Here is a 27,555-nt window from a genome sequence, read left to right as displayed (position 1 = left end):
GGGGATCTCCATTGGGCTGCAAAAGACCAATGGGAATCCTCAGCAACAGGGACAATTCTCATTGGTTCATGTTGTACCAATGAAAAGTCTCCCTGTTGCTAGGGAGAATTGGCCAGCTGCAGTCTATGGAGAGCCCCATGCTTCTGCTGGCCTCCAGGCTGAATAGATGGACTAAACTGGGGGGGGGGGGGGGGGGGGAGTCTGAGAGATGAGCAGCGATGCAGACGTGAAACAGGCGGGTTTAATTGTTGCATGCGAATGTAAAACGGATGGAAGGCATCTACCTCGCGATTGCGCTTACCGTTTCCGTTCTGCTTTGATGCGCTGTAATTACTCTCCGGATTGTAGCTGGTCATTTACCAGGTCACTAACTCTGAGGTGTGCATGTGGCTTTTTACAGGCCGTTGTTTCCCCACAAAGGGCTCTATTCATAACATTTTTGCGGTTAAAAAAAATCTTGGAGGGAAAACACAGCATCGGTATTTTAGACTTTTGTGTGCGAATTCATAAAATGTTTACACTTGCGATAATAGGTCGGGGAATTCCCGCACTAAACTAGCGGTGCTGCTGAGGTGATACATTTTCTCTGTGCAGAGACAGAGTAACTATAAAGGAGGCAGCCCCAGCATCCCTTTACATGTGAATTTTTTTTTAAACTGCCTCTCCTTGCCCTGAATCTTCTCTGAATCTGTCTATTAGTCTTTCTAAACAATCTATTTAATTGCCACAACTTAGAAGAACTTCAAGAAATGTTACACATGCAGGCTTTCTGATGTGAAATTTATCTGAAAACAGGTACCCAAGGGGTTAAAAAACACAGCCTGAGTATTCCGGGAAGCCTTTTTTGTTCTGCTCTCACTGCAGCTGCCTGGGAGGTCTGTCCCTCCATTAGCTTGCCTGTTATCACTGGCTTATCGCCTTATCTAAACAGTCGGTGTTCTCAGTTCACATTCCGCCTGCTCTAGTCTTTATGAATTGACATTAGTGACATGTGTTGTGATAATCTCCGCACAAGGCGGTAATTTCCTGCACTGCTCAGGAATGTCAGCTTTTCATGCGGAAACAGCCTTTATGAATTGACACTTTGCTAAATGGTTGGTAAAGTCAGCTGGTTTGAGCATTGCTGCATGCGGGAATGCTTTATGAATAGAGGCAAAAGTGGCTTAGTGCCATTCTGTTTGCACAGCCCCAAAAGACTCCAGGCAGCAGAAATAGGCCGCAAATGTCACAAATATGGAAAGCTAACAAACAGGACTATTGAAAACCGGGGATTTTGTAAGCTACCAACTTAGGTCGTTTTGATGAAACTTTTTTCCAAATGTAATCACGATTTTGAAAATAACTTTTTTTTTTTTACGTTTGATTGCGTTTATCCCTACCTATTTTTTATGTGACATGAATCCAAGCTTTAAAGGGAACCTAACCTGAGAGGGATATGGATGTTTCCTTTTAAACAATACCAGTTGCCTGACTCTCCTGCTGATCAATTTGCTGCAGTAGTATCTTGATCTCACACCTGAAACAGGCATGCATCCAGTCTGACTTCAGTCAGAGCACCTGATCTGCATGCTTGTTGAGGGGCTGTGGCTAAAAGTATTAGAAACACAGGATCAGCATGACTGGCAGGCAGCGCTGAGTGGTGGATCTGGACTCCCAATAACGTCACAACGTCATCCCGCCCGACGCCATGGCGACGGGGGAAGCCCTCCAGGAAATCCCGTTCTTTGAACGGGATTGAAGCGGGTGGGGGGATGCCGCTGCACAGCGGCTATCGTGTAGCTCGCTGCATGATTTAAATTTGTTTTTTTAAAAACACTGCTGCGCTGCCCCCTGGCGGTTTTTAAAGGGGTTCTTTCGCGAAAAAAGTAGGCAGTTAAAAAATGTGACAGATGACAGGTTTTGGGCCAGTCCATCTTTTTAAGGGGGATTCTCAGGGCTTTCTTTGTTTTCAACAGCATTTCCTGAACAGCAGTTGCAAAGTCTAACTGACAAAATAGTGTGCAAGTGAGTAGGGAGGCTGGCTGGTATCTTACTATGTTGGCAGTTAAACTGTTGTTCAGGAAATGCTGTTGAAAACAAAGAAAGCCCCTAGAATCCCCCTTAAAAAGATGGACTGGCCCAAAACCTGTCATCTGTCACATTTTTTAACTGCCTACTTTTTTCGCGAAAGAACCCCTTTAATAGACCGCCAGGAGGGTTAAAAGGAAACCTCCATATCCTTCTCAGTTTAGGCTCCCTTTAAAACACACCAAACTGTATTATACGGCTAGTCACTGTGAAAGTGATACCATATATGCCTCATTTGATAATGTGGTGGTGTGGTAATCGATTATACTCAAGGTTCACTATTGGCCATTTTCCTGTCCATGTTTTGCACTTTTTGTTACATCGCTATTCCTTGTTTTTGTGTTGCCCTTGAAGTGACAGAACTTCAGAAAAAGGCCACAAATCTCACCATTTGTCACCAAGTTCTATCCACTTACCCTGCCTGCCGTGCTTCGCTTTGTGCACCACTCTGTCGGCGTCATGCAGTCATTGGTCTGACGTGTAATATATGCTGTGATAGGAGGGGCTTGTATAATGTTAGTGTCGCTACAAATGTGCAGTGGTGGGTGTGGCATGTGGGTGTGTCACTAGGACTTTGTAGTGGTGGGTGTGGCCTGTACTGTGTAGGCAGGGAGCTATTGTACTGACCCTTCTTCCTCATTAGACTGTTGCTGTCCTGCCATTCAAATGCATGTGTGGCGTGTGCAGCATACGCATGCCCCTTTATTATCGTGATGTGACGATGGGTGTGGCCTGTGCAAGGGTCTGTCTATAATTGTGTGGTGGGTGTGACCTGTCCAGTGTGGGTGTGTCACTATAATGGTGACTTTCCTTTCTCCTGTCAGATTGAAGATGAACCTAACAAAATCTGTGAAGCTGATCGGGTGGCCATTAAAGCCAACATAGTGAACCTGATGCTGAGCAGTCCAGAGCAGATCCAGAAGCAGGTGTAGTAATGACCCTACTGCCAACTCTCCTGATGCCCTGCTCTATGACTGTACTCTCTATCAGACTCTTCCTCCCGTCTCCCATCCCTCCCTGCTCCCGCCCCCACCTCTTCCTGCTCCCGCCCCGCTCTTCCTTTTCACGACCCGCCTCTCTACATTCCTGTACACACTCTTTATGTCCCCCCCAATCACTTGTTTCTGTTGTTCTGTTCCAGCTCAGCGATGCCATTAGTATTATTGGACGAGAGGACTTCCCTCAGAAGTGGCCGGATCTGCTGACTGAGATGGTGAATCGCTTCCAGAGTGGAGATTTCCATGTCATTAATGGCGTCTTACACACAGCTCACTCTTTGTTCAAGAGGTACGGAGATAGTGCCCCCTACCTGTGTGTTGTGTCTGTGCACACTTAGTATTCTAGAGGTCAAGAGAGAGCGCCCCCTACCTGTGTGTTGTCTGTGCACACAGCACACTCAGTATTGTAGAGGTCAGGAGATAGCGCCCCCTACCTATGTGTTGTCTCTGCACACAGCACACTCAGTATTCTAGAGGTATAGAGATAGCACCTCCTACCTGTGTGTTGTCTGTGCACACAGCATGCTCAGTATTCTAGAGGTGTAGAGATAGCACCCCCTACCTGTGTGTTGTGTCTGTGCACACAGCATGCTCAGTATTCTAGAGGTATAGAGATAGCGCCCCCTAGCTGTGTGTTGTGTCTGTGCACACAGCACACTCAGTATTTTAGAGGTATAGAGATAGCGCCCCCTACCTGTGTGTTGTCTGCACACAGCACTCTTAGTATTCTAGAGGTCAAGAGATAGCGCCCCCTAGCTGTGTGTTGTGTCTGTGCACACAGCATGCTCAGTATTCTAGAGGTGTAGAGATAGCGCCCCCTACCTGTGTGTTGTGTCTGTGCACACAGCATGCTCAGTATTCTAGAGGTATAGAGATAGCGCCCCCTAGCTGTGTGTTGTGTCTGTGCACACAGCACACTCAGTATTTTAGAGGTATAGAGATAGCGCCCCCTACCTGTGTGTTGTCTGCACACAGCACTCTTAGTATTCTAGAGGTCAAGAGATAACGCCCCCTACCTGAGATTAGGAGTCTCATGCTTTAAGCCATACGATAGAGGATGCCTATATGTATGAGTATCTACTGAGCTTTTCAGACTATATTCATACACTGGTCTTTTTACTTGTATACGAGATTGAAGTCCGGAGACATGTACTTCCCATGTGCAGATGAAGTTTAGTTTACCTCTAAATGGAGCCAACATTTAAGTACACAAACTCCGAGATGTACCATGTCTAGACTAAACGTGCAGACAGTCTGTCTATGACCTCTGGGTTCCCTCTTGTGTATAAACATTTGCTATGTGAGCTCCAAGATGTGCCCTGTTGGTTCAAGAAAAAAAGTGTATTTGTGAGCCTTACACAAATGCAAACCGTTCTATATCTAGCCACAGTAGATAAACATACACATACACTGTACACACACACACACACTGCAACTTGATGGCATGTGTATGTGAAAGTAAACTAGTCCAATGGTGATGTGACAAGGCACAGTTGCTTTTAGGGCCCTTTTCCACTAGCAATCGCTAGCGTTCACGCTGAACGCTAGCGATTGCTGAATCGAAAAAGCTAAAAATTTACCGCGATTTCCCGACGTTTGCGGCCGCGATTTTGCTATGCTATGCACTGCATAGCAAAATCGCGGCAAAAGTCGTTCCGCGGCGCGATCGCGATCAAGTAAAAAACTAATCGCGGTAGTGGAAATGACCTACCGCGATTCCTATGTTAAAAAGCAAACCGTAGCGATTTTACAATCACTAGCGGTTTGCGGTTTTGCGATTAAGCAGTCGCAAACGCCCTAGTGGAAAAGGGCTCTTAGAAGGAACGCTCCGCTTCTGACGACGTAGTTATCATGGAAGTTAATGTCACAATGGGTAAGATGAAAGATTTAAGTGGCTTTGAACGAGGGATCCGTGCAAGAAGAGCTTGTGCATCTCTGAAACAATTACCCTTTTAGGATTATCTCGGGTGTTTTAGAGAGGGCCAGTTGATTTAAAAAAAACCTTCTAGCGGTAAGGACTATTCCGGTTGAAAAAGGCTGGTGAACAACAGAGGTGAAAGGAGAGAAGCACGCATAGACCGTAGCAACAGAAGAGCAACAACATAACGAATTACAGCTGAATTCAAAGCAGGTGCATCACAAAGCACATCCCAGCACACAAGAAAGACTTTGCAGAGGATGGGCTGAAGCAGCAGAAGACCATCAAGAGTGCCTTTGGTATCGCAGATAAATAGGAAAAGACTCCTGTTGTGGGCCCTTGCCACCATGCTTGATCGGTCTCAAATTGGTTTGAGGAATATCAGTCAGTTTAACCGGCTTCCATGGCCAACTGAGTCCCCTGACCTAAATCCTATTGAGCATCTATGGGACGAAGTCAAAAGATCACTTCAAAGCTTTGAAAGCCACCATCCAATCTGACCCAATTTAGATCCGCCATTATGTCAGCACGAGCCAACATTCCTCAGCAACGGTATCCGCATCTTGTTGAGTCCATGAATCTCTAATTGTTTTGGCCACTTAGTGTGTGTGTGTGTGTGTGTGTGTGTGTTTAGTGACTGAAGCCCTTTTACTCCCTCCGCCTGCTAATGACGAGGCCTGGAGATGTATGCCGGTACATATCACACCTCTGTATATTGTTTTTCAGGGATTTAATTCTCTGCATTTCTCTTCTCAGATATCGACACGAGTTCAAATCCAGCGAACTGTGGACTGAAATCAAACTGGTTCTGGACACGTTTGCAGCACCGCTGACCAACCTCTTCCAGGTACGGCTGATTCTGAGCCATTTCCATCCAACTATACAGCCATCCAATTGGTCAGATGTTCCCACCTCCTCCTCCAGGGGGCAGTACGAATGTATAATGTATACATTCTTCAGTATAACCTACGCTGTCTCTCTCCTTCTCCAGGAGGCAGTGCGTGTGTGTATAAAGTATACATTCCTCAGTATAACCTGCACTCTCTCCTCCTCCAGGGGGCAGGGTGTGTATAATGTATACAGTGCTGCTCATAATTATTCATACTCCTAGCAAATTTTGACTTAGAGGAACTCCAATGAAAAGAATGTAATAAAAAAGTGCTTAAAGAGACTCTGAAGCGAGAATAAATCTCGCTTCAGAGCTCATAGTTAGCAGGGGCATGTGTGCCCCTGCTAAACCGCCGCTATAGCGCCGCTAAACGGGGGTCCATTCACCCCCAAACCCCCCACTGCAACACTTGGTCGCAGACTTGGTCGCTCCTGGAGGCAGGGCTAACGGCTGCAGCCCTGCCTCCAGTCGCGTCTATCAGCGGCGCATCGCCGCCTCTCCCCCGCCCCTCTCAGTGAAGGAAGACTGAGAGGGGCGGGGGAGAGGCGGAGATGCGCGTTGACAGACCTGGAAGCGCTCCCACGCTGCACCGAGGGGATTTGGGGGTGAAGGGACCCCCGTTTAGCGGCGCGATAGCGGCGGTTTAGCAGGGGCACACATGCCCCTGCTATCTATGAGGTCTGAAGCGTGATTTATTCTCGCTTCAGACTCTCTTTAATGTTTACAATAATTATGTATAAATGATTTAGTCAGCGTTTTGTCCATTGTAAAATCTTTCCCTGATTTGCATTCTGACATTTATCACATGGTGACATTTTTACTGCTGGCAGGTGATGTCAGTGGAAGGAGAGGCTGCTTGCTTTTAAACAGCTATTTCCCACAATGCAACGAGGTTCACAGACATAATACCATGAGGTTCAGAGACACAAAACTGCCAGGACCATGGTCCTCACCTCACACTGCGGGAGGGGTTTTACCACAATATTAGCCATAAAGAGCCCCCTGATTATCCGTTTGTGAAAAGGTAAAGATTTCTCATGTAAAAGGGGATATCGGCTACTGATTGGGATGAAGTTCAATTCTTGGTTACGGATTCTCTTTAAAGTTACTTTTTTTCAACCGGCAAGTAATATTTTTTTGACGAGAAATGACATAGGTTTCTCCCAAAAGATAAGACGATGTACAGAAGGCATTACAGTATTATAGAGGAAAAAAAATACTCCGCTTTTATTTACATTTGAGCAATAAGTGTCCAGTCCAAAATTATTCATACTCTTCTCAAACTGTCACAGTCTGTGGGAAAATCCAAAGTTCTATACCATTCCAAATAGTTCAAGCTGGTCTAAAGCATCCTAATTACCCTGATTAATTGGGAACAGCTTTTTAATCGACTCAACAGGTGAAAAAAAGCTCTCTGCAGTTGGTTTGTGGATAGTCATGTCTAACACAAAGGAGCTCAGTGAGGACCTGCGAATGCGCATTGTGGCTGCTCACAAGTCAGGAAAGGGCAACAAGGCAATTTCTAAATGGTTTCAAGTTCCAGTGGCTAAAAAATACAAGATATTCTGCACTGTGGAAAATCTCAGAGGACGTGGTCGGAAGCCAAAAGTAACACCTGTGCTGGCCAGGAGGATAGTAAGAGGGGTGAAAAAGTAACCCTAACCTAATCACAGTAAACGGCACCATGAAAAAGAGTAATACATGAGGATTCTCAACGACAACATCAGGCAGTCTGCAGAGAAACTTGGCCTCATCCCCCCCCCCCCCCCCCAATTGTCATATGGTGATAGTTGACGGTCCTATTTTTTATTTTATATGATACGATTCCATAAAAGTTACATTTTAGGTGAGACCTGCAAAGAGCTGGTCTGCAATTATAGGAAGAGTTTGATTACTGTAATAGCCAATGAAGGTTTTACTATTGATTATTGAGAAGGGTATGAATAATTTTGGACTGCACACTTTTTGCTCAAATGTAAATAAAAGCTGAGAAATGTTGTTTTTTTTTCCCCCGCAATAATGCCTCTTTTGTACATTCTTATCTTTTGTGAGACATCCATGTCATTTCCCGTCAAATTACCTGTTGGTTGAATAAAAGTAACTGAGTCAAAATTTGCCAGGTGTATGAATAATTATGGGCAGCATTGTACATTCTTCAGTATAACCTGCGCTCTCTCCTCCTCCAGGAGGCAGTGTGTGTGTAATGTGTGCATTCTTCAGTATATCCTGCGCTCTCCTCCTCCAGAGGGAAGTGTGTATAATGTATATGGTACATTCCTCAGTATAACCTGCTGTCTCTCTATCCTCCTCCAGGGGGCAGTGTATATAATGTATATGGTACACTCCTCAGTATAACCTGTGGTCTCTCTATCCTCCTCCAGGGGGCAGTGTGTATAATGTATATGGTACATTTCTCAGTATAACCTGCTGTCTCTCTATCCTCCTCCAGGGGGCAGTGTATATAATGTATATGGTACATTCCTCAGTATAACCTGCTGTCTCTCTATCCTCCTCCTCCAGGGGGCAGTGTGTATAATGTATATGGTACATTCCTCAGTATAACCTGTGGTCTCTCTATCCTCCTCCTCCAGGGGGCAGTGTGTATAATGTATATGGTACATTCCTCAGTATAACCTGTGGTCTCTCTATCCTCCTCCTCCAGGGGGCAGTGTATATAATGTATATGGTACATTCCTCAGTATAACCTGCTGTCTCTCTATCCTCCTCCTCCAGGGGGCAGTGTGTATAATGTATATGGTACATTCCTCAGTATAACCTGCTGTCTCTCTATCCTCCTCCTCCAGGGGGCAGTGTGTATAATGTATATGGTACATTCCTCAGTATAACCTGTGGTCTCTCTATCCTCCTCCTCCAGGGGGCAGTGTGTATAATGTATATGGTATATTCCTCAGTATAACCTGTGGTCTCTCTATCCTCCTCCTCCAGGGGGCAGTGTATATAATGTATATGGTACATTCCTCAGTATAACCTGCTGTGTCTCTATCCTCCTCCTCCAGGGGGCAGTGTGTATAATGTATATGGTACATTTCTCAGTATAACCTGTGCTCTCTCTCTCTAGGGCACGATTGGTCTGTGTAACACTCACGCCAATGATGTCAGTGCGTTGAAAGTGCTCTTCTCCTCCTTGATCTTGATTGCCAAGCTTTTCTACAGCCTTAACTTCCAGGTAATCATGTAACCCTCCAGAATGTTGGTTGGGGATGGCGAAGTGACCTACAGAAGCAGTAGGATTGGAGAGTTTCTAGACGATGCGTAAGCTTACAGTGCAATACTTGGTTACCATGGTGATTCAATTATGCAAATGGTCAGGTGATTGTGCGGATTCGTAGCTTGAACACGGCTCCTGTCACCTGACTGCACAGCCCAGCACACGGCTTCCTGTCACGTGACTGCACAGCCCAACACACGGCTTCCTGTCACCTGACTGCACAGCCCAACGCACGGCTCCTGTCACCTGTCTGTACAGCCCAACACACGGCTCCTGTCACCTGACTGTACAGCCCAACACACGGCTTCCTGTCACCTGACTGCACAGCCCAACGCACGGCTCCTGTCACCTGACTGCACAGCCCAACGCACGGCTCCTGTCACCTGACTGCACAGCCCAACGCACGGCTTCCTGTTACCTGACTGCACAGCCCAACACACGGCTTCCTGTCACCTGACTGCACAGCCCAACGCACGGCTCCTGTCACCTGACTGCACAGCCCAACGCACGGCTTCCTGTCACCTGACTGCACAGCCCAACGCACGGCTTCCTGTCACCTGACTGCACAGCCCAACGCACGGCTTCCTGTCACCTGACTGCACAGCCCAACGCACGGCTTCCTGTCACCTGACTGCACAGCCCAACACACGGCTTCCTGTCACCTGACTGCACAGCCCAACGCACGGCTTCCTGTCACCTGACTGCACAGCCCAACGCACGGCTTCCTGTCACCTGACTGCACAGCCCAACGCACGGCTTCCTGTCACCTGACTGCACAGCCCAACGCACGGCTTCCTGTCACCTGACTGCACAGCCCAACACACGGCTTCCTGTCACCTGACTGCACAGCCCAACGCACGGCTTCCTGTCACCTGACTGCACAGCCCAACGCACGGCTTCCTGTCACCTGACTGCACAGCCCAACGCACGGCTTCCTGTCACCTGACTGCACAGCCCAACGCACGGCTTCCTGTCACCTGACTGCACAGCCCAACACACGGCTTCCTGTCACCTGACTGCACAGCCCAACCCACGGCTCCTGTCACCTGACTGCACAGCCCAACGCACGGCTTCCTGTCACCTGACTGCACAGCCCAACACACGGCTTCCTGTCACCTGACTGCACAGTCCAACACACGGCTTCCTGTCACCTGACTGCACAGCCCAACGCACGGCTCCTGTCACCTGTCTGCACAGCCCAACACACGGCTTCCTGTCACCTGACTGCACAGCCCAACGCACGGCTCCTGTCACCTGTCTGTACAGCCCAACACACAGCTCCTGTCACCTGACTGCACAGCCCAACACACGGCTTCCTGTCACCTGACTGCACAGCCCAACACACGGCTCCTGTCACCTGACTGCACAGCCCAACACACGGCTTCCTGTCACCTGTCTGTACAGCCCAACACACGGCTTCCTGTCACCTGACTGCACAGCCCAACACACGGCTTCCTGTCACCTGACTGCACAGCCCAACACACGGCTCCTGTCACCTGTCTGTACAGCCCAACACACGGCTCCTGTCACCTGACTGCACAGCCCAACACACGGCTTCCTGTCACCTGACTGCACAGCCCAACGCACGGCTCCTGTCACCTGACTGCACAGCCCAACGCACGGCTTCCTGTCACCTGACTGCACAGCCCAACACACGGCTTCCTGTCACCTGACTGCACAGCCCAACACACGGCTTCCTGTCACCTGACTGCACAGCCCAACGCACGGCTCCTGTCACCTGTCTGTACAGCCCAACACACGGCTGATTGGGTAAATACTCATTTCAATCCAAAGTGTTGTCAAATATTTAACGTTGTATTCCTTTTATATATCATGAATTTATATCTTTTGATTTATTCCTAGCTCATAGTCTCAAAATTACTGTTGAAATGAGTAATAATCAGTTTTTGTATAACCAGTTTTATATCTCGCATAGAGTGTAATGATGTGAAACTATTCTCATGTATTCCCACACTTGGTTTTTCTCACGCTGAAAATGACCTAACTAATAGCTGAAATATTTTAGCAAGTAGCTAATAGTTGGCAAGGTCTCCTAGAATGACTCATAAGATAGAAAGTGAAACCAAAAAGCACATTACATCATCAGAATGAATTTCTGGAATGTGATGTGCTGACATACGCGTATGTTAATCAGCAGGAGGAGTTAGATTTCTTTCTTTGTTCTAACATTATAAAGATAGGTAACGAGAGATTTTTAGGCTGCTGCTGCTCTTGCTTAACCTTGGCGGTAAGCCGCGCAGGAGGTTTTCTCAGGCCTTGCTGGGCCGATCTGCGTAATTTTTTTTTTTTTGCTGGATGCAGCTAGCACTTTGCTAGCTGCGCCAGCACACCGATCGCCGCCGCCCCGCGTTCGATCGCCGCTATCTGCGCCGCCGTAGGGCCCCCCCAGACCCCTGCGCTGCCTGGCCTATCAGCGCCAGGCAGCGCTAAGGGGTGGATCGGGACTCCCGTAGACGTCATGACGTCGGTGACGTCATCCCGCCCCGTCGCCATGGCGACGGGGGAAGCCCTCCAGGAAATCCCGTTCTTTGAACGGGATTTCCTGATCGCCTATCGCCGGAGGAGATCGGAGGGGCTGGGGGGATGCCGTTTAGCAGCGGCTATCATGTAGCGAGCCCTAGGCTCGCTACATGATTTTAAAAAAAAAAAACAAACGCAAAAAAAAAAACGGCAGCGCTGCCCCCTGGCGGTTTTTAATATACCGCCAGGGAGGTTAAACGGTCTCTAGGAACTGGTAATGTATCTCATGCAATATATTTTTTGGTGGACAGTATAATATGTTAGCAGATATCTTAGTAATTGGCATCGTAATCATAACTTTCTTATATGTAATATTTGTATATTCTGTGTATATTATCACAAGAATACATTATATTAAGTGATAATTCTCTTGTCTGCATGTTCTGTTTATTTCAACCTGGGATATGCTAAAACAAATATATGCAAACTTTCAGTGGCTTAATACCCATTGATATTAACAGTTTAAAGTAGTAACGCTAAATGAAGAGTTGTACTTCTTTCTGTTAATAATCTAACCTAATGTGTAATAATGTAACCTCTCTACCTAATGTGTAGGAGCTGGCAGTGTTAAGCCTCATACACCCATAACAAATTTGATGGGCCAATTTTACCACCTCCATGACATCTGGAGAAAAGGGCGCAGGGGATTGCCGCTAGTAGAATAAAGCTAAAATTAGTGATAGTGTTACACTACTGGATCTTTGTCTGTGATGCCTAACCTGCGGACGCTATGTAATGCCACAATTTGCATATCATTGTGACCCTAGTGTGTCCCCCTCTGCCCCAGTGTGTTACCTCCTGTTCCCCTTCTGTCCCTGTGTCCCCCCTTCTGTCCCTAAAGTATGCAACCCCCCCCCCCCCCGGTGTCTCCTTCTCCCCATGTGTCTGATTAGCAGTGTAGCTGCAGTGTCTTGCCTGATTCATGGCTTCACAGGGATCGCAGACTGTTCCTCTCCTGCGTTACTCCCCTAGTGACGGTTTCTGCTGATGATGCGATCAGCCAAAGCCAACACTAGAGGAGCTGTGTGGTAGAGAAAAGTTCTTTGGGAGCCATGGATTAGGTGAGACACTGCATACTGTCTAATCCATGGGGAGCAGTAGACAAGGGGGGTCGGACACACGGGGACAGTACAGGGAGTCCCCAATGTATCGGCAGGCGTTTGTTCGTCAGGGATTCCCTGTATTCGCCGTATAAGACGAGGGGACTTTCTCCCCATTTTTTGGGGAGAAAAAGTGCATCTTATACGCGGCAAATACAGTAGGTTGCAAATAAGTTTTCTTCCTTTTAGGAATAGCTACTTCCGAGGTCTCTTCACCTCATTTCAGTCTCGAGAGTAGTGGCAGCAAATACCAGATTTTCATCGTGAAATCCATAACTTTTTGTACTGATTGTACATACAATCGAGATTGTATAATTTACAGTATAAGCACACCATCCAATCTTAAAGGACAGGTGCGAGAAAAAAATAAAAAATGGAATCTACTTATTCAGGGCTTCCTCCAGTCCCTTGCAGCTGATATGTCCTTCGCCGGTGTCCCGGGATAACCTCCGGCTCGCGATCATTCTAAGGTGGCATGGATCGTTGTACGCAGGCACAAAAGTACTGCGTCTGCACAAAACGCTCCAGACCACGAGGGTGAGAGGCGCAGTAGATGCCGACCTGGCAAGTTCCGCATCTGAAACAGAGGGGACCCCGGAGCTGCGGTGAGGGACAGATCGGCTTCCAGGGACTGGAGGAAGCCCCGGCTAAGTAGATCCATTTTTTTATTTATCTTTGCACCTGTCCTTTTAAATGTTTAGGGCCTGTTTCCACTACACGCAGATTGGATGCAGAAAAAGTGACTCTGATTAATGTCTATGGGCCTGTTTCCACTAAACGCGATTTTTCTGATGCAGATTTTCCCATAGGCATTCATTGGAGTCAGTTTTTCCGCATCCATTCTGCATTCAATCTGCGTGTAGTGGAAATAGGCCCTTATTGTGGTCACAGTGTATTCACTTTCAGAAGCTTCTGGTGGATGAGACCTGTATGGCAGCTGTGGCATAGTACGACGGGGTTGGTGGGTGCCAGAGATCAGACTGTATAGGGGAATAAGAATCTGCTTCCCACTGACCTCTCTCTTCTTTCTAGGATCTCCCAGAGTTCTTTGAAGACAACATGGAGACCTGGATGACCAATTTTCACAGCCTGCTGACTCTGGACAACAAACTTCTGCAGACAGACGTAAGGACGGTCCGCTGATGAGTGTCTGAGCTGTGATCTAGCAACTCCTCCCCCCCCCCCCCCCCCTCATATGCTGCGTGTGACCCTGGGGCCCTCCAGCAGCTTGCTTGGTTGTTTCTGCAACCACCCAGTGCATGTTGGGTAGATGTAACTCGACCCTGTGGCCTCCCAGTGCATGCTGGGTAAATGTAACTCACCCCTGCTCAGCGGGATCCTGCGGCCTCCCAGTGCATGCTGGGTAAATGTAACTCACCCCTGCTCAGCGGGATCCTGCGGCCTCCCAGTGCATGCTGGGTAAATGTAACTCACCCCTGCTCAGCAGGATCCCCTGGCCTCCCAGTGCATGCTGGGTAAATGTAACTCACCCCTGGCCTCCCAGTGTATGCTGGGTAAATGTAACTCACCCCTGCTCAGCGGGATCCCGCGGCCTCCCAGTGCATGCTGGGTAAATGTAACTCACCCCTGGGGCCTCCCAGTGCATGTTGGGTAAATGTCTGCTCCGTCTACATTACAGGATGAAGAGGAGGCTGGTCTGCTGGAGTTGCTGAAATCACAGATTTGTGACAACGCTGCTTTGTATGCCCAGAAATACGATGAGGAGTTTCAGCCGTATCTGCCCCGCTTTGTCACTGCCATATGGAACCTTCTGGTGACGACGGGGCAAGAAGTGAAATATGACTTGGTAAGAGATTACTCTCTCGCCATCTACCTCTGTGCGTCTGTCTGTGACTGTCTTTCTGTGTGTGCGTCTGTCTGCCTGTGTCTTCCCTGTGTGTCTGTGTGTGACTGTCTTTCTACTTGTCAGTTTGTGACAGTCAGAACGTCTCTGTCTGTCTGTCTTGGTGTGTGACTGTCCGGCTGGTAGTGTGTGTGTGTGTGTATATGTCTGTGTGTGACAGTCTTCCTTCTTGTCAGTTTGTGACGGTCTTTCTGTGTGTCTGTCTTTGTGTGCGACAGTCTTTCTGCCTGCCTCTGTGTGTCTCTGTGTCTGCCTGTGTGTGTATGTATGTCTGCATGTGTATGTCTCTGGGCACTCCGGTTTCCTAACACATCCCAAAAACATTTGGATAAGGTGGTTCCACCCTAAATTGGCCCTGCAGTATGATCCATACACTACTACATGATACATAGAAAGGTAGACAGAAGTACCGCTACACCGTACTGGGTGGGACAGTGCAGGAACACGAGTGGCCAAACCCAATGAGCAACAATAGTAAAAGAAGGTCCTTTAAGGACTTGGAGTCCGAAACATGTTAGTCTAAGTGTTTTACCTGAACTGGACATGTCCTGAATAAATTACATTGGAGTGGAGACATCAGTGCGGACCTTCTTTTACTATACATGATACATACATAGACATGACTATGGGAGGGATTAGATTGTGAGCTCCTTCAAGGGACAGCTAGTGACAAGACAATATACTCTGTACTGCGCTGCGGAAGACGTCTGCGCTATATAAATACTAAATAATAATGTCTGTGTGTGATGGTCTTTCTTCTTGTCAGTTTGTTAGTCTTTCTGTGTGTCTGTCTGCCTGTCTTGGTGTTTGTGTGTGACTGTCTTTCTGCCAGCCTCTGTATGTATGTCTGCATGTGTGTGACTGTCTTCTTGTCAGTTTGTGACAGTCTTTCTGTGTGTATGATTTTATGTGTCTGTCTGCCTGTATTTGTGTCCGTCTGTCTATGTATGTCTGTGTGCGACTGTCTTTCTTTTCGTCAGTGTGTCTGACAGTCTTTCTGTGTGTCTGCCTATCTTTGTGTCTGTCTATCTTTGTGTCTGTCTTTGTTTGTGTGACTGACCGGCTGGTAAGGTGTTCTGTGTGTATGTCTGCCTGTGTATATCTGTGTGCGATTCTTTCTTCTTGTCAGTTTCTTACAGTCTTTCTGTGTGTATGACTGTTTTTATTTGTCTGTCTGCCTCTCTTTGTGCCTGTATGTGTGTGTGTGTGTGTGTGTGTGTGTGTGACTGACCGGCTGGTAAGGTGCTATGTGTCTGTCCGTCTGTGTATGTCTGTGTGTGTGACTGACCGGCTGTTAAGGTTTTGTCTGTGTGTTGCAGCTGGTGAGTAACGCCATTCAGTTCCTGGCATCGGTGTGTGAGCGGCCGCATTACAAGAACCTGTTTGAAGACCCCAGTACTCTGACCAGCATCTGTGAGAAGGTGATTGTCCCTAACATGGAGTTCAGAGGTAAGAGCCAATCCATCCCAGCCAGACATCGGGAGATCTTCCTTTCCATGTCTGACTCCCTTTCATGTCTATGTCCCACCTCCCGTGTCTCTTCTCTCACAACCCCCAGCCCCCCCGCCCCCACCCGTGTCTGTCTGTCTCCCTCCCTCCCCGTGTCTGTCTCCCTCTTCCTCTCTTTTGCTCTCGCTCTCTCCCGTGTCTGTCTGTCTTGCTCTCTCCCGTGTCTGTCTGTCTTGCTCTCTCCCGTGTCTGTCTGTCTTGCTCTCTCCCGTGTCTGTCTGTCTCGCTCTCTCCCGTGTCTGTCTGTCTCGCTCTCTCCCGTGTCTGTCTGTCTCGCTCTCTCCCCTGTCTGTCTGTCTCGCTCTCTCCCGTGTCTGTCTGTCTCGCTCTCTCCCGTGTCTGTCTGTCTCGCTCTCTCCCGTGTCTGTCTGTCTCGCTCTCTCCCGTGTCTGTCTGTCTCGCTCTCTCCCGTGTCTGTCTGTCTCGCTCTCTCCCGTGTCTGTCTGTCTCGCTCTCTCCCGTGTCTGTCTGTCTCGCTCTCTCCCGTGTCTGTCTGTCTCGCTCTCTCCCGTGTCTGTCTGTCTCGCTCTCTCCCGTGTCTGTCTGTCTCGCTCTCTCCCGTGTCTGTCTGTCTCGCGCTCTCTCCCGTGTCTCGCTCCCTCCCGTGTCTGTCTGTCTCGCTCCCTCCCACGTCTGTCTCGCTCCCTCCCACGTCTGTCTCGCTCCCTCCCACGTCTGACTCACTCCCTGTCTCTTGTGTTGTAGCTGCTGATGAGGAGGCCTTTGAAGACAACTCGGAGGAGTATATCCGCAGGGATCTGGAGGGATCAGGTAAACTGATAAAGCATCCGGCATCCAGTCCTCGGGAGCCCTCCTATAGCTTCTGCCCAGCTCCAGTTACAAACAGGAAGCCGGCACCATCCAAATAGTATTATAAGCTCTTTTTCTTCCGTTTTTAGTACAGCATACACAGCCATGGAGCACTTCCAAGCATGGCTTGAGAAATGAGATTACCTCTGAGACGTTTCTGTGTATGCTGTACACTATTTGGATGGTGCCGGCTTCCTGTTTCTACAGATTGTTGTTCCGTGGTGCTGCTGGGTTTGCCTTGGCATATCCTTCCTACTGAGTGAGCCAAAAGAGTGCAACACAGCTACGCTCAGCTCCAGTTACAAAGCAATGCAACCTCTGGCTACAGATGTGTTGTGATCACAGATTGGGATGAGGAGGATTTTTGTCGTTTAGTGTTAGCAAAACAATTGGCAGCCAGCTGTGAAAACTGCACTTCTTCTAATGCCTGAAATCTGTAGAGACTTGCCAGAGGTCTCTTCCTGCATGTCTGATTACCTGCACATAGCAGGAGCTCTCATTCTCCCCACCTGCACTGAGTGACATGCAGCAGCCTGTGCTGGCGGAGGACTGGACATCCCTGTGGTAGTATCTGTGACCTCACACTATACCCTGTTCTATTCCTCTCCCCTGCAGACATCGATACCAGGCGACGAGCTGCCTGTGATCTGGTACGAGGCCTGTGCAAGTTTTTTGAGGGTCCCGTCACCAATATTTTCTCTTGTTATGTGAACTCCATGCTCGGGGAATATGCCAAGAACCCGTCTGTCAACTGGAAGCACAAAGATGCAGCCATCTATCTGGTGACGTCACTGGCATCCAAGGCTCAGACTCAGAAGGTGAGAACCCTCCTGTATTCCTCCCTCCCATATCTTCCTGCCTGTCTTCCTCCCTCATCTGTCTGTCTCCCTCCCTCCCGTGCCTGTCTGTCTCCCTCCCATATCTTCCTGCCTGTCTTCCTCCCTCATCTGTCTGTCTCCCTCCCTCCCGTGCCTGTCTGTCTCCCTCCCTCCCGTGCCTGTCTGTCTCCCTCCCTCCCGTGCCTGTCTGTCTCCCTCCCTCTCGTGCCTGTCTGTCTCCCTCCCTCTCGTGCCTGTCTGTCTCCCTCCCTCCCGTGCCTGTCTGTCTCCCTCCCTCCCGTGCCTGTCTGTCTCCCTCCCTCCCGTGCCTGTCTGTCTCCCTCCCTCCCGTGCCTGTCTGTCTCCCTCCCTCCCGTGCCTGTCTGTCTCCCTCCCTCCCGTGCCTGTCTGTCTCCCTCCCTCCCTTGCCTGTCTGTCTCCCTCCCTCCCGTGCCTGTCTGTCTCCCTCCCTTCCTCCCGTGCCTGTCTGTCTCCCTCCCTCCCGTGCCTGTCTGTCTCCCTCCCGTGCCTGTCTGTCTCCCTCCCGTGCCTGTCTGTCTCCCTCCCTCCCGTGCCTGTCTGTCTCCCTCCCGTGCCTGTCTGTCTCCCTCCCTCCCGTGCCTGTCTGTCTCCCTCCCTCCCGTGCCTGTCTGTCTCCCTCCCTCCCGTGCCTGTCTGTCTCCCTCCCTCCCGTGCCTGTCTGTCTCCCTCCCTCCCGTGCCTGTCTGTCTCCCTCCCTCCCGTGCCTGTCTGTCTCCCTCCCTCCCGTGCCTGTCTGTCTGTCTCCCTCCCGTGCCATCTGTCTGTCTCCCTCCCGTGCCTGTCTGTCTGTCTCCCTCCCGTGCCTGTCTGTCTGTCTCCCTCCCGTGCCTGTCTGTCTGTCTCCCTCCCGTGCCTGTCTGTCTCTCTCCCTCCCGTGCCTGTCTGTCTGTCTCCCTCCCGTGCCTGTCTGTCTGTCTCCCTCCCGTGCCTGTCTCCAGACCAGATCTATCTGGTGACTCCACTGACATCCAAGGCTCAGACTCAGAAGGTGAGAACAACCCTCCAGTATTCCTCCCTCACTTCCGTGTGTACCTGCCTGTCTCGCTTCCTCTGCATAGAAGAGGCGGAGTTCTGCAGAAGGGCTCTCCTCGTACTCCCGACTCTGGGACAAGTGTTTGGCTCACATTTATAACCTATTCCTTTTTAGCACGGGATCACACAAGCCAATGAGCTGGTAAACTTAACGGAGTTCTTTGTGAATCACATTCTTCCAGATCTGAAGTCTTCTAACAGTGAGTACAACATTCCCCTAATATAGAAGCATTGTGGGTATGCCTGCATGATGACATCACTTCCTCCCCTTTACTTCCTGTATATCCATTACCTCCGTGTCAGTGCATTGCAAGGGTTGGGGGGTGTTCTGATAATGATCAGGCTGTGGTCTGTGCCATGAATGGTTGCCCTGTCCGTTTCATCCCACACTGCTAGTAAGACACGTCCAGCTTCTGTCCCATCTCCGGCAAATTGTGCGGGTCAGGACTTTGTGTTCTGTCATTGCAGACTAACCAGTACATAGAGCCAATCATACCACTAACTGTCCCTCAGAGAGGTCACATCTAATGTCCCTCTATAGTCTATGCTCTATATTACACATTATACATCTCTGTACATAGAGCCAGTCACACCACTAACTGTCCCTCAGAGGGGTCACATCTAAAGGCCTACCACAGTCTATACTCTATATTATATATTACACATTATACAGCTCTGTACATAGAGCCAGTCACACCACTAACTGTCCCTCAGAGGGGTCACATCTAATGTCCTACCACAGTCTATGCTCTATATTCTATATTACACATTATACAGCTCTGTACATAGAGCCAGTTACACCACTAACTGTCCCTCAGAGGGGTCGCATCTAATGTCCTACCACAGTCTATGCTCTATATTATATAACACGCATTATACAGCTCTGTACATAGAGCCAGTTACACCACTAACTGTCCCTCAGAGGGGTCACATCTAATGTCCTACCACAGTCTATGCTCTATATTATATAACACGCATTATACAGCTCTGTACATAGAGCCAGTTACACCACTAACTGTCCCTCAGAGGGGTCACATCTAATGTCCTACCACAGTCTATGCTCTATATTATATAACACGCATTATACAGCTCTGTACATAGAGCCAATCATACCACTAACTGTCCCTCAGAGGGGTCACATCCAATGTCCCAGCACAGTGTATGATATATTGATGTTCTAGTCGCAGCTCTGCTCCTGTCCTGTGTTTGGTACATGTAGTAATTGTCTTGGTTTTGTCCTGCAGTAAATGAATACCCCGTACTGAAAGCAGATGGGATAAAATATGTGATGATTTTCAGGAATCAGGTAAGTGGCAATGTCTCTACAACACTGGAAATAACACTGGCACAACATACAATAACAGCAGTGCTGAGTCCAAGAGCTGCATTTACCACCAGACATGAATACAGTTGCAAGCAGTGCTTGTATGTGCACAAGCAGGGATGTGAAAATAAGGGGCAATAGTGAAGGGTGCAGACATATAATTACATCACATCAGATACACAATGTCATCCTTCTTTGTCTGAGACCTAGTCTAGGCTGGACCTGCACCACCCCGATCCCAGTAGGGATGTTACCAATAGACAATCCTTCAGTGCTTGCCTCTACATAGGTTAGTGTAGTCTAGTCTTGTCATACCATCCATAAGAAAAAGGACACCGTTTTTAATGTAGATTTATTAACCACCTTAGCGGTGATGACGAGCTCAGCTCGTCCATTACCGCCGCAGTGGATATCTCCGGCCCCTGTGGGCCGATTTTGATAAAAACATTTTTAATGCACATAGCTAGCACTTTGCTAGCTGCGTGTGGTGTCCAATCACTGCCGCTCCACGGCGATTCAGGGAGCCCCCCCGCCCAGACCCCTTGCACAGCCTGGCCAATCAGTGCCAGGCTGCGCTATGGGGCTGGATCGGACACCCCCGACGCCATGACGTCGATGACATCATCCTGATCGTCGCCATGGCGACGAGGAAAGCCAAGCAGAAAATCCCATTTACAATGGGATTTTCTGCTTGCTGTAAAAGCTGGCAGCAGTCGGACTAGATGGGCAGATGCGCCTTCTAGTGGTGAATCATGTAGCTAACTTTCAGTTAGCTACAATGATTCAGAATTTTTTTTTTTTTTTTGAACACTGCCACTTTTAATGTAACACCGCCGATTTTAATGTAACGCCAGGGTGGTTAAGTTATAGTCGTGGGGTAGATCTGTCTCCGCCAGTTTGTGGACATGGTGAAATGTCTCCGCCAGTTTGTGGACATGGTTTGACGTCTCAGCCAGTTTGTGGACATGGTTTGACTTCTCAGCCAGTTTGTGGACATGGTGGGATGTCTCAGCCAGTTTGTGGACATGGTGGGATGTCTCAGCCAGTTTGTGGACATGGTGGGATGTCTCAGCCAGTTTGTGGACATGGTGGGATGTCTCAGCCAGTTTGTGGACATGGTGGGATGTCTCAGCCAGTTTGTGGACATGGTGGGATGTCTCAGCCAGTTTGTGGACATGGTGGGATGTCTCAGCCAGTTTGTGGACATGGTGGGATGTCTCAGCCAGTTTGTGGACATGGTGGGATGTCTCAGCCAGTTTGTGGACATGGTGGGATGTCTCAGCCAGTTTGTGGACATGGTGGGATGTCTCAGCCAGTTTGTGGACATGGTGGGATGTCTCAGCCAGTTTGTGGACATGGTGGGATGTCTCAGCCAGTTTGTGGACATGGTGGGATGTCTCAGCCAGTTTGTGGACATGGTGGGATGTCTCAGCCAGTTTGTGGACATGGTGGGATGTCTCAGCCAGTTTGTGGACATGGTGGAATGTCTCAGCCAGTTTGTGGACATGGTGGGATGTCTCAGCCAGTTTGTGGACATGGTTTGACTTCTCAGTTGGTCTGTGGACAAGGTGGGATGTCTCAGCCAGTCTGTGTAGATAGTTATATCAGTCGGTTATATTCTTTTCTTGCAGATACCCAAGGAGCATGTGTTGTCAGCTGTCCCTCTCCTGATTGGCCACTTGCAGGCGGAGAGCATTGTGGTTCACACATACGCAGCACATGCCCTGGAGAGGCTGTTCACCATGCGAGGAGGATCCAACAACTCCACCTTGTAAGTGTCTCTTCAGTCTTCGTAAAAATGGCTGCCATCCAGATTCTGGACCGCTGCCTTATGACAGCGTTCCTGAGGGCTGAAGCTAAAAGTATTATTAGACATTAATGAATGTATAATACATATGATCTGGGGTAATAGTCAGCTGCAATCACTTAATCATGTGATGGGTTCCTCCTTGTGACATTCCTGTAAATGTGCCCTGTTCCCGTCTCCATCAAGAAACAGCTTGTTTTGACGGATTAAAGGACAACGATCAAAAAAATAAACAGCTTTTTTAAATGCTGTATATTGGAGCACACACTAACACTAGTACTAGCAACTATTTTTTTTCTTCATACAGCTCTGCTGTAAAATCATCCTGACATTTCCAGATACAGAATCTGACAGCCCTGCAGGACTGGACCATTCTCCTGCACAGGGGGGTGCTGTCAACTCCTCAGTGTACACTCTAGTAATTACCTTCCTGAAAAAAATCGTATTCAGGTGGTGGTGAGGGGTTAAGTTTCCAGCAATGTGTGTTATTAACTGCTTACAAAAGCATTATCTGTGCGTCTCCCCCTCCCAGCATGGACAGCACAGAGCAGCCAGAGCCTTTAAAGTTACAGGACCTGCAGCCAGAAGTGTAACATCACAACCAGAGTGGTCATGAGTGGTGTGTATACATCTCCCTGACTGCTAGTTATAGGACAACAGTATTATAGTACATCTAGCTGCCTGTTGCATCTCCTCTGATCAGCTTGTCTTCCTCCTCTTTAGACTCTCCAGCATGCCGTGAGGGGAACACACCCAAGGAGATTAGTCAGCTTGTCTGGAGTCAGGTTTATACATTTCACTTTGCTCCAAATCTTAAAGAGAATCCGAGGTGGGATTTACTTATGCTAGTGGGGCACAGAGGCTGGTTGTGCACACTAGTCTCTGTTGCCCCATGGTGTGCCTCCAGGACCCCCCTGCTCGCCGCTATTCCCCCCCCCCCCGCAGTGCTGGCGACACACAGCGTGTCGCCAGCTCAATGTTTACCTATGCGCTGTCTGTCAGCGCCGTTCCTCCGCAATGGCGCTACCCGCCCACGTCACTTCCCTCCAATCAGCGGGAGGGAAGGGACACGGGTGGGTAGCGCCGATACGAAGGAGGCGGGGCAGCGGCGCTGATAGACAGCGCATAGGTAAACATTGAACTGGCGACATGCTGTGTGCCGCCAGCACTGCGGGGGGTATAGCGGCGAGCAGGGGGGTCCTGGAGGCACACCATGGGGCAACAGAGGCTAGTGTTAGTGTGCACAACCAGCCTCTGTGCCCCACTAGCATAAGTAAATCCCACCTCGGGTTCTCTTTAATTCCTTTTCCACAAATGAGCAGCTGATAGCTGTTCCCCCCCCCCCCCCCCCCCCATGTGCAGGAAATGGTTCAGTCACAAGGGGCCTGCCTTTGTGAGCTATGTCAGGTGTAGGGTGATTTTACAGCAGAGAGAGTTGTATAAGATAAGTGTCCATAGCACTAGTGGTGATGTGGAGTACAGTCTATTAAAAAAAGGTTGTTTTTATTGATTTATATAGTTGTCCTTTAATGCAGGAGGATTAGCCATACTATGCCAGGGGAAAAAAACACATATAAGTAGATAAATACTTGATCTACTTACATGGCAGATGTTTTGTACTGTCCACATTTTGATTTCAATGAATTGTATATAGCAAATGAAGAGCATTCTGTTCCTGGTAGGAACCATGTCTTTTGCCCACAGTTTGAGGCTAAATACTGATGTCATTTCTTCCCTTAATTTTTTATTTTTCTCCTCCAATCATTGAGTCACCTCAGCCTTGCTTGTAAACACGAGTGAGCAGAGGATCATGTTTCAGCTAGGCAGCAGTCTGCTCAGCCAATCAGTGAGAAGCAGGAAGGTGGGAGGGTCATTGGTGATGGCACAGAAAAGAGCCTGGGGGACTGAGAGAATCCAACAGCAGAGAGCTTCCTGAATAGATTGGAGAGCTTGTACTTGCAGAGATGGATTTCTGGCAGCATTTTAAATACACTGCAGTGTTTAAATTGAATTTGGTTTTGTGACTGACCATCCCGCTTTAAAGTGGATCCGAGATAAACTTTTACTCTTTGCATAACTGTGTTCCTTTCATATAGTTTATAGGGCATTCCTCAAGCCAAATACTTTTTTTTGTTTGTTTTAATACTCTAATTCCCTATAAACTAAACAAGCCTCGCCCAATGCTTCTCTAGAGAGCCTTGGCACTCAGTCCCAGGTAGCAGGGGCTTATGGGAGCTCAGTCTGGGCAGGAGGAGGAGGAGGTTACTAGCCATTGATTGGAGAGGAGCAGAGGGACTGAATTTACACAGGCAAGCTGATAGCATCTCCAGCCCTCTGCCTGTTACAATGTGACAAACATGGCTGCCCTCATTGTATCACAGCAATAAATAATCATAAACTTTTAATGCTGTTTGCAGCTAGATTTGCTGTGCAAACTATCTAAACTTTAGATAAGATGTATAGATGGAGGATGTTTAGAGAACGAACACACACACACACACACACACACACACACACACACACACACACACACACACACACACACACACACACACACACACACACACACACACACACACACACACACACACACACACACACACACACACACACACACACACACACACACACACACACACACACACACACACACACACACGTTATTTGTTATAGTTACTTTTTCATCTTGGATCCGCTTTAAAGGGATACTGTAGGGAGGTCGGGGGGAAAATTGAGTTGAAGTTACCCGGAGCTTCTAATTGTCCCCCGCAGGCATCCTGTGCCTGCGCAGCCACTCACCGATGCTCTGGCCCCGCCTCGGGCTCACTTCTGGAATTTCAGACTTTAAAGTCTGAAAACCACTGCACCTGCATTGCCGTGTCCTTTCTTCCCCTGATGTCACCAGGTGCGCATGGCGCAGGCACAGACCATACTGGGACCGCGCAGTACGCTCCTGGTGCCATCAGCGGGATCGAGGACACGGCAACGCAGGCGCAGTGGTTTTCAGACTTTAAAGTCTGAAATTCCAGAAGTGAACCAGAGGCAGGAGTGGAGCATTGGGGAGTGGCTGCGCGAGCACAGGATGTCTGAGGGGGACCATTAGAAGCCCTGGTTAACATCAACTCATTTTCCCCTGACCCCTCTACAGTGTCCCTTCAAGGTTTGGAACAGGTATTGATTGTTTTATGTAAACATCGGGAGCACCTGTCCTGGAAGCTGCTCGTTACCCCATTATTATTTGTACAATGAGTACCCTGGGGATGGACATACAGTATGTCAGGAGGACATCAGATGTACGAGGTGGTGCTGAGAAGTTCCTGCCTCTGCCCCCTTCCAGGTGGAATAGATGTATGGTAGCAGCAGGACATCAGCTGTCTGGTATATGATATGCATCAGTGGGACCTTCTGGATACTCTCACAACCTGCAGCAGATAATTCCTCAGCCTCCCGCAGACACTCTGCCTTAATTAGATATTTTTTCTCCAGAATTTCAGTTGCTGACATGTTGCCGTATGTGGAAGGATTGCTGTCTAGTCTCTTTAAAGCGTTGTCATTAGCCGGCTCCTCTGAGAATGAGTACATCATGAAAGGTAAGATCGGAAGAAAGGCAGCCATGCCTTGCTGTAATGCAACCCCCAACAGGCCACGCTCTACAATGATTGGATTCCTCGCAGGCATTACTCTGCAGTTACGGGATCCAACACCCCCGACTCCCCTCCGGGCGTAGATCTATAGTTGGGAGGTTCTTCAGCAATGGGCAATCTCTTTTCGGGCCTGGCTTTGCAGTAACATGGACCTGCCTCTGTAGTAATGGTCTGCCCCCATAGACCTGGCTATGCAGTAATGGTCCGCCCCCATGGACCTACCTCTGCAGTAATGCTCCACTCTGGTAAGCTCCCGGTTTGCACGTTCACTCTTGGTGGATTTCTCTCCCTGTTGGGTCTATATATTTGCATGTTGCCATAGTGCACGTGTCCCCACTGTTTTTCACTTACGGATTCATGCTCCACTTCTCACTTGTTTACATCACCCTCCAACTACTTGTGCTGGGTGCCCAGGTGTCATTTTCAGGGCAATTCTTTTGTCCTGTCCCTTATCACTGATTTTTTTTCACCCCCTTTTTTTTTGCTTTCTGAGTGTAGATGTGTGGGTATTTTACTGCATATTTATATAATGTCATTTTTGTACAGTGTATAATGAGGGCATTCATCATTCAATATTATTGTGCCATTGTTTTTATGGTTTTATTGCTGTTATGGATCAATAAAGGCTATTTTGTATTTTCCCTACTTTTGTGGTGCGGTCATTGCAGGGCCATACTTCTTTTCTCTCTGCAGTAAAGGTCCGCCCCCATGGACCTGGCTCTGCCGTAAAGGTCCGCCCCCATGGACCTGGCTCTGCCGTAAAGGTCCGCCCCCATGGACCTGGCTCTGCCGTAAAGGTCCACCCCCATGGACCTGGCTCTGCAGTAACGGTCCGCCCCCATGGGACTTGGCTCTGCAGTAACGGTCCGCCCCCATGGGACCTGCCTCTGCAGTAAAGGTCTGACCCCATGGACCTGGCTCTGCAGTAAAGGTCTGACCCCATGGACCTGGCTCTGCAGTAAAGGTCGGCCCCCATGGACCTGGCTTTGCAGTAAAGGTCGGCCCCCATGGACCTGGCTTTGCAGTAAAGGTCGGCCCCCATGGACCTGGCTTTGCAGTAAAGGTCGGCCCCCATGGACCTGCAGTAAAGGTCGGCCCCCATGGACCTGGCTCTGCAGTAGAGGTCGGCCCCCATGGACCTGGCTCTGCAGTAGAGGTCGGCCCCCATGGACCTGGCTCTGCAGTAGAGGTTGGCCCCCATGGACCTGGCTCTGCAGTAGAGGTTGGCCCCCATGGACCTGGCTCTGCAGTAGAGGTCGGCCCCCATGGACCTGGCTCTGCAGTCATAGGTTTATCCAGAAGCTTTTCACTTGTTTTCTGTACTTAGTTTTGGGTCAGCTGCTGGGTGTGGAGACTTTCCTGCATGTGTTGCCTTTAGCTGTACTGTGTGTGGAAGCACTGAGGTCTAATTGTGTTATTTCACAGCAATTATGAGAAGCTTCTCACTGCTGCAAGAAGCCATTATCCCATATATACCTTCTGTCATCACACAACTGACACAAAAACTGCTGGCCGTCAGCAAGGTGAGTCCCTCCCCCATGTCATCTGACCAATCTCTCTATCATGTCCTGTGTCACCTGACCACTCTCTCCTCTCATGTCCTGTGTCATCTGGCCAATCTCTCTATCATGTCCTGTGTCATCTGACCAATCTCTCTATCATGTCTTGTGTCACCTGACCACTCTCTCCTCTCATGACTTGTCACCTGACCACTCTATCCTCTCATGTCCTGTGTCATCTGATCACTCTCTCCTCTCATGTCCTGTGTCACCTGGCCAATCTCTCTCTATCACGTCCTGTGTCATTTGACCTATCTTTCTCTATCATGTCTTGTGTCACCTGACCACTCTCTCCTCACATGACCACTCTATCCTCTCATGTCCTGTGTCATCTGATCACTCTCCTCATGCCTTGTGTCACCTGACCACTCTATCCTCATGTCCTGTGTCACCTGACCACTCTA

The 27,555-nt window shown here is 48.9% G+C and overlaps 1 protein-coding gene across 2 annotated transcripts in view; it reads left to right on the top strand.

Annotated features, from left to right (window-relative positions):
- The window catches only part of CSE1L (chromosome segregation 1 like), an 89,280-nt gene that overhangs the window by 46,218 nt on the left and 15,507 nt on the right, over nt 1–27,555 (top strand). For both annotated transcript variants that reach the window (XM_068264075.1, XM_068264076.1), the window contains exons 5-18: nt 2,892–2,993; nt 3,209–3,354; nt 5,740–5,830; nt 8,952–9,059; nt 13,775–13,867; nt 14,382–14,549; nt 15,926–16,055; nt 16,821–16,886; nt 17,541–17,743; nt 18,933–19,017; nt 20,062–20,123; nt 21,773–21,912; nt 25,435–25,538; nt 27,018–27,115. In XM_068264075.1, coding sequence (XP_068120176.1) covers nt 2,892–2,993; nt 3,209–3,354; nt 5,740–5,830; nt 8,952–9,059; nt 13,775–13,867; nt 14,382–14,549; nt 15,926–16,055; nt 16,821–16,886; nt 17,541–17,743; nt 18,933–19,017; nt 20,062–20,123; nt 21,773–21,912; nt 25,435–25,538; nt 27,018–27,115 — 1,596 coding nt within the window. The remainder of the gene's footprint in view (nt 1–2,891; nt 2,994–3,208; nt 3,355–5,739; nt 5,831–8,951; nt 9,060–13,774; nt 13,868–14,381; nt 14,550–15,925; nt 16,056–16,820; nt 16,887–17,540; nt 17,744–18,932; nt 19,018–20,061; nt 20,124–21,772; nt 21,913–25,434; nt 25,539–27,017; nt 27,116–27,555) is intronic.

This window comes from Hyperolius riggenbachi, chromosome 12 (assembly GCF_040937935.1).
Source record: "Hyperolius riggenbachi isolate aHypRig1 chromosome 12, aHypRig1.pri, whole genome shotgun sequence".
Taxonomy (NCBI): Eukaryota; Metazoa; Chordata; class Amphibia; order Anura; family Hyperoliidae; genus Hyperolius; species Hyperolius riggenbachi.
The sequence above is the reverse complement of the archived record's forward strand: the minus strand, read 5'-3'. Positions and strand labels throughout refer to the sequence as shown.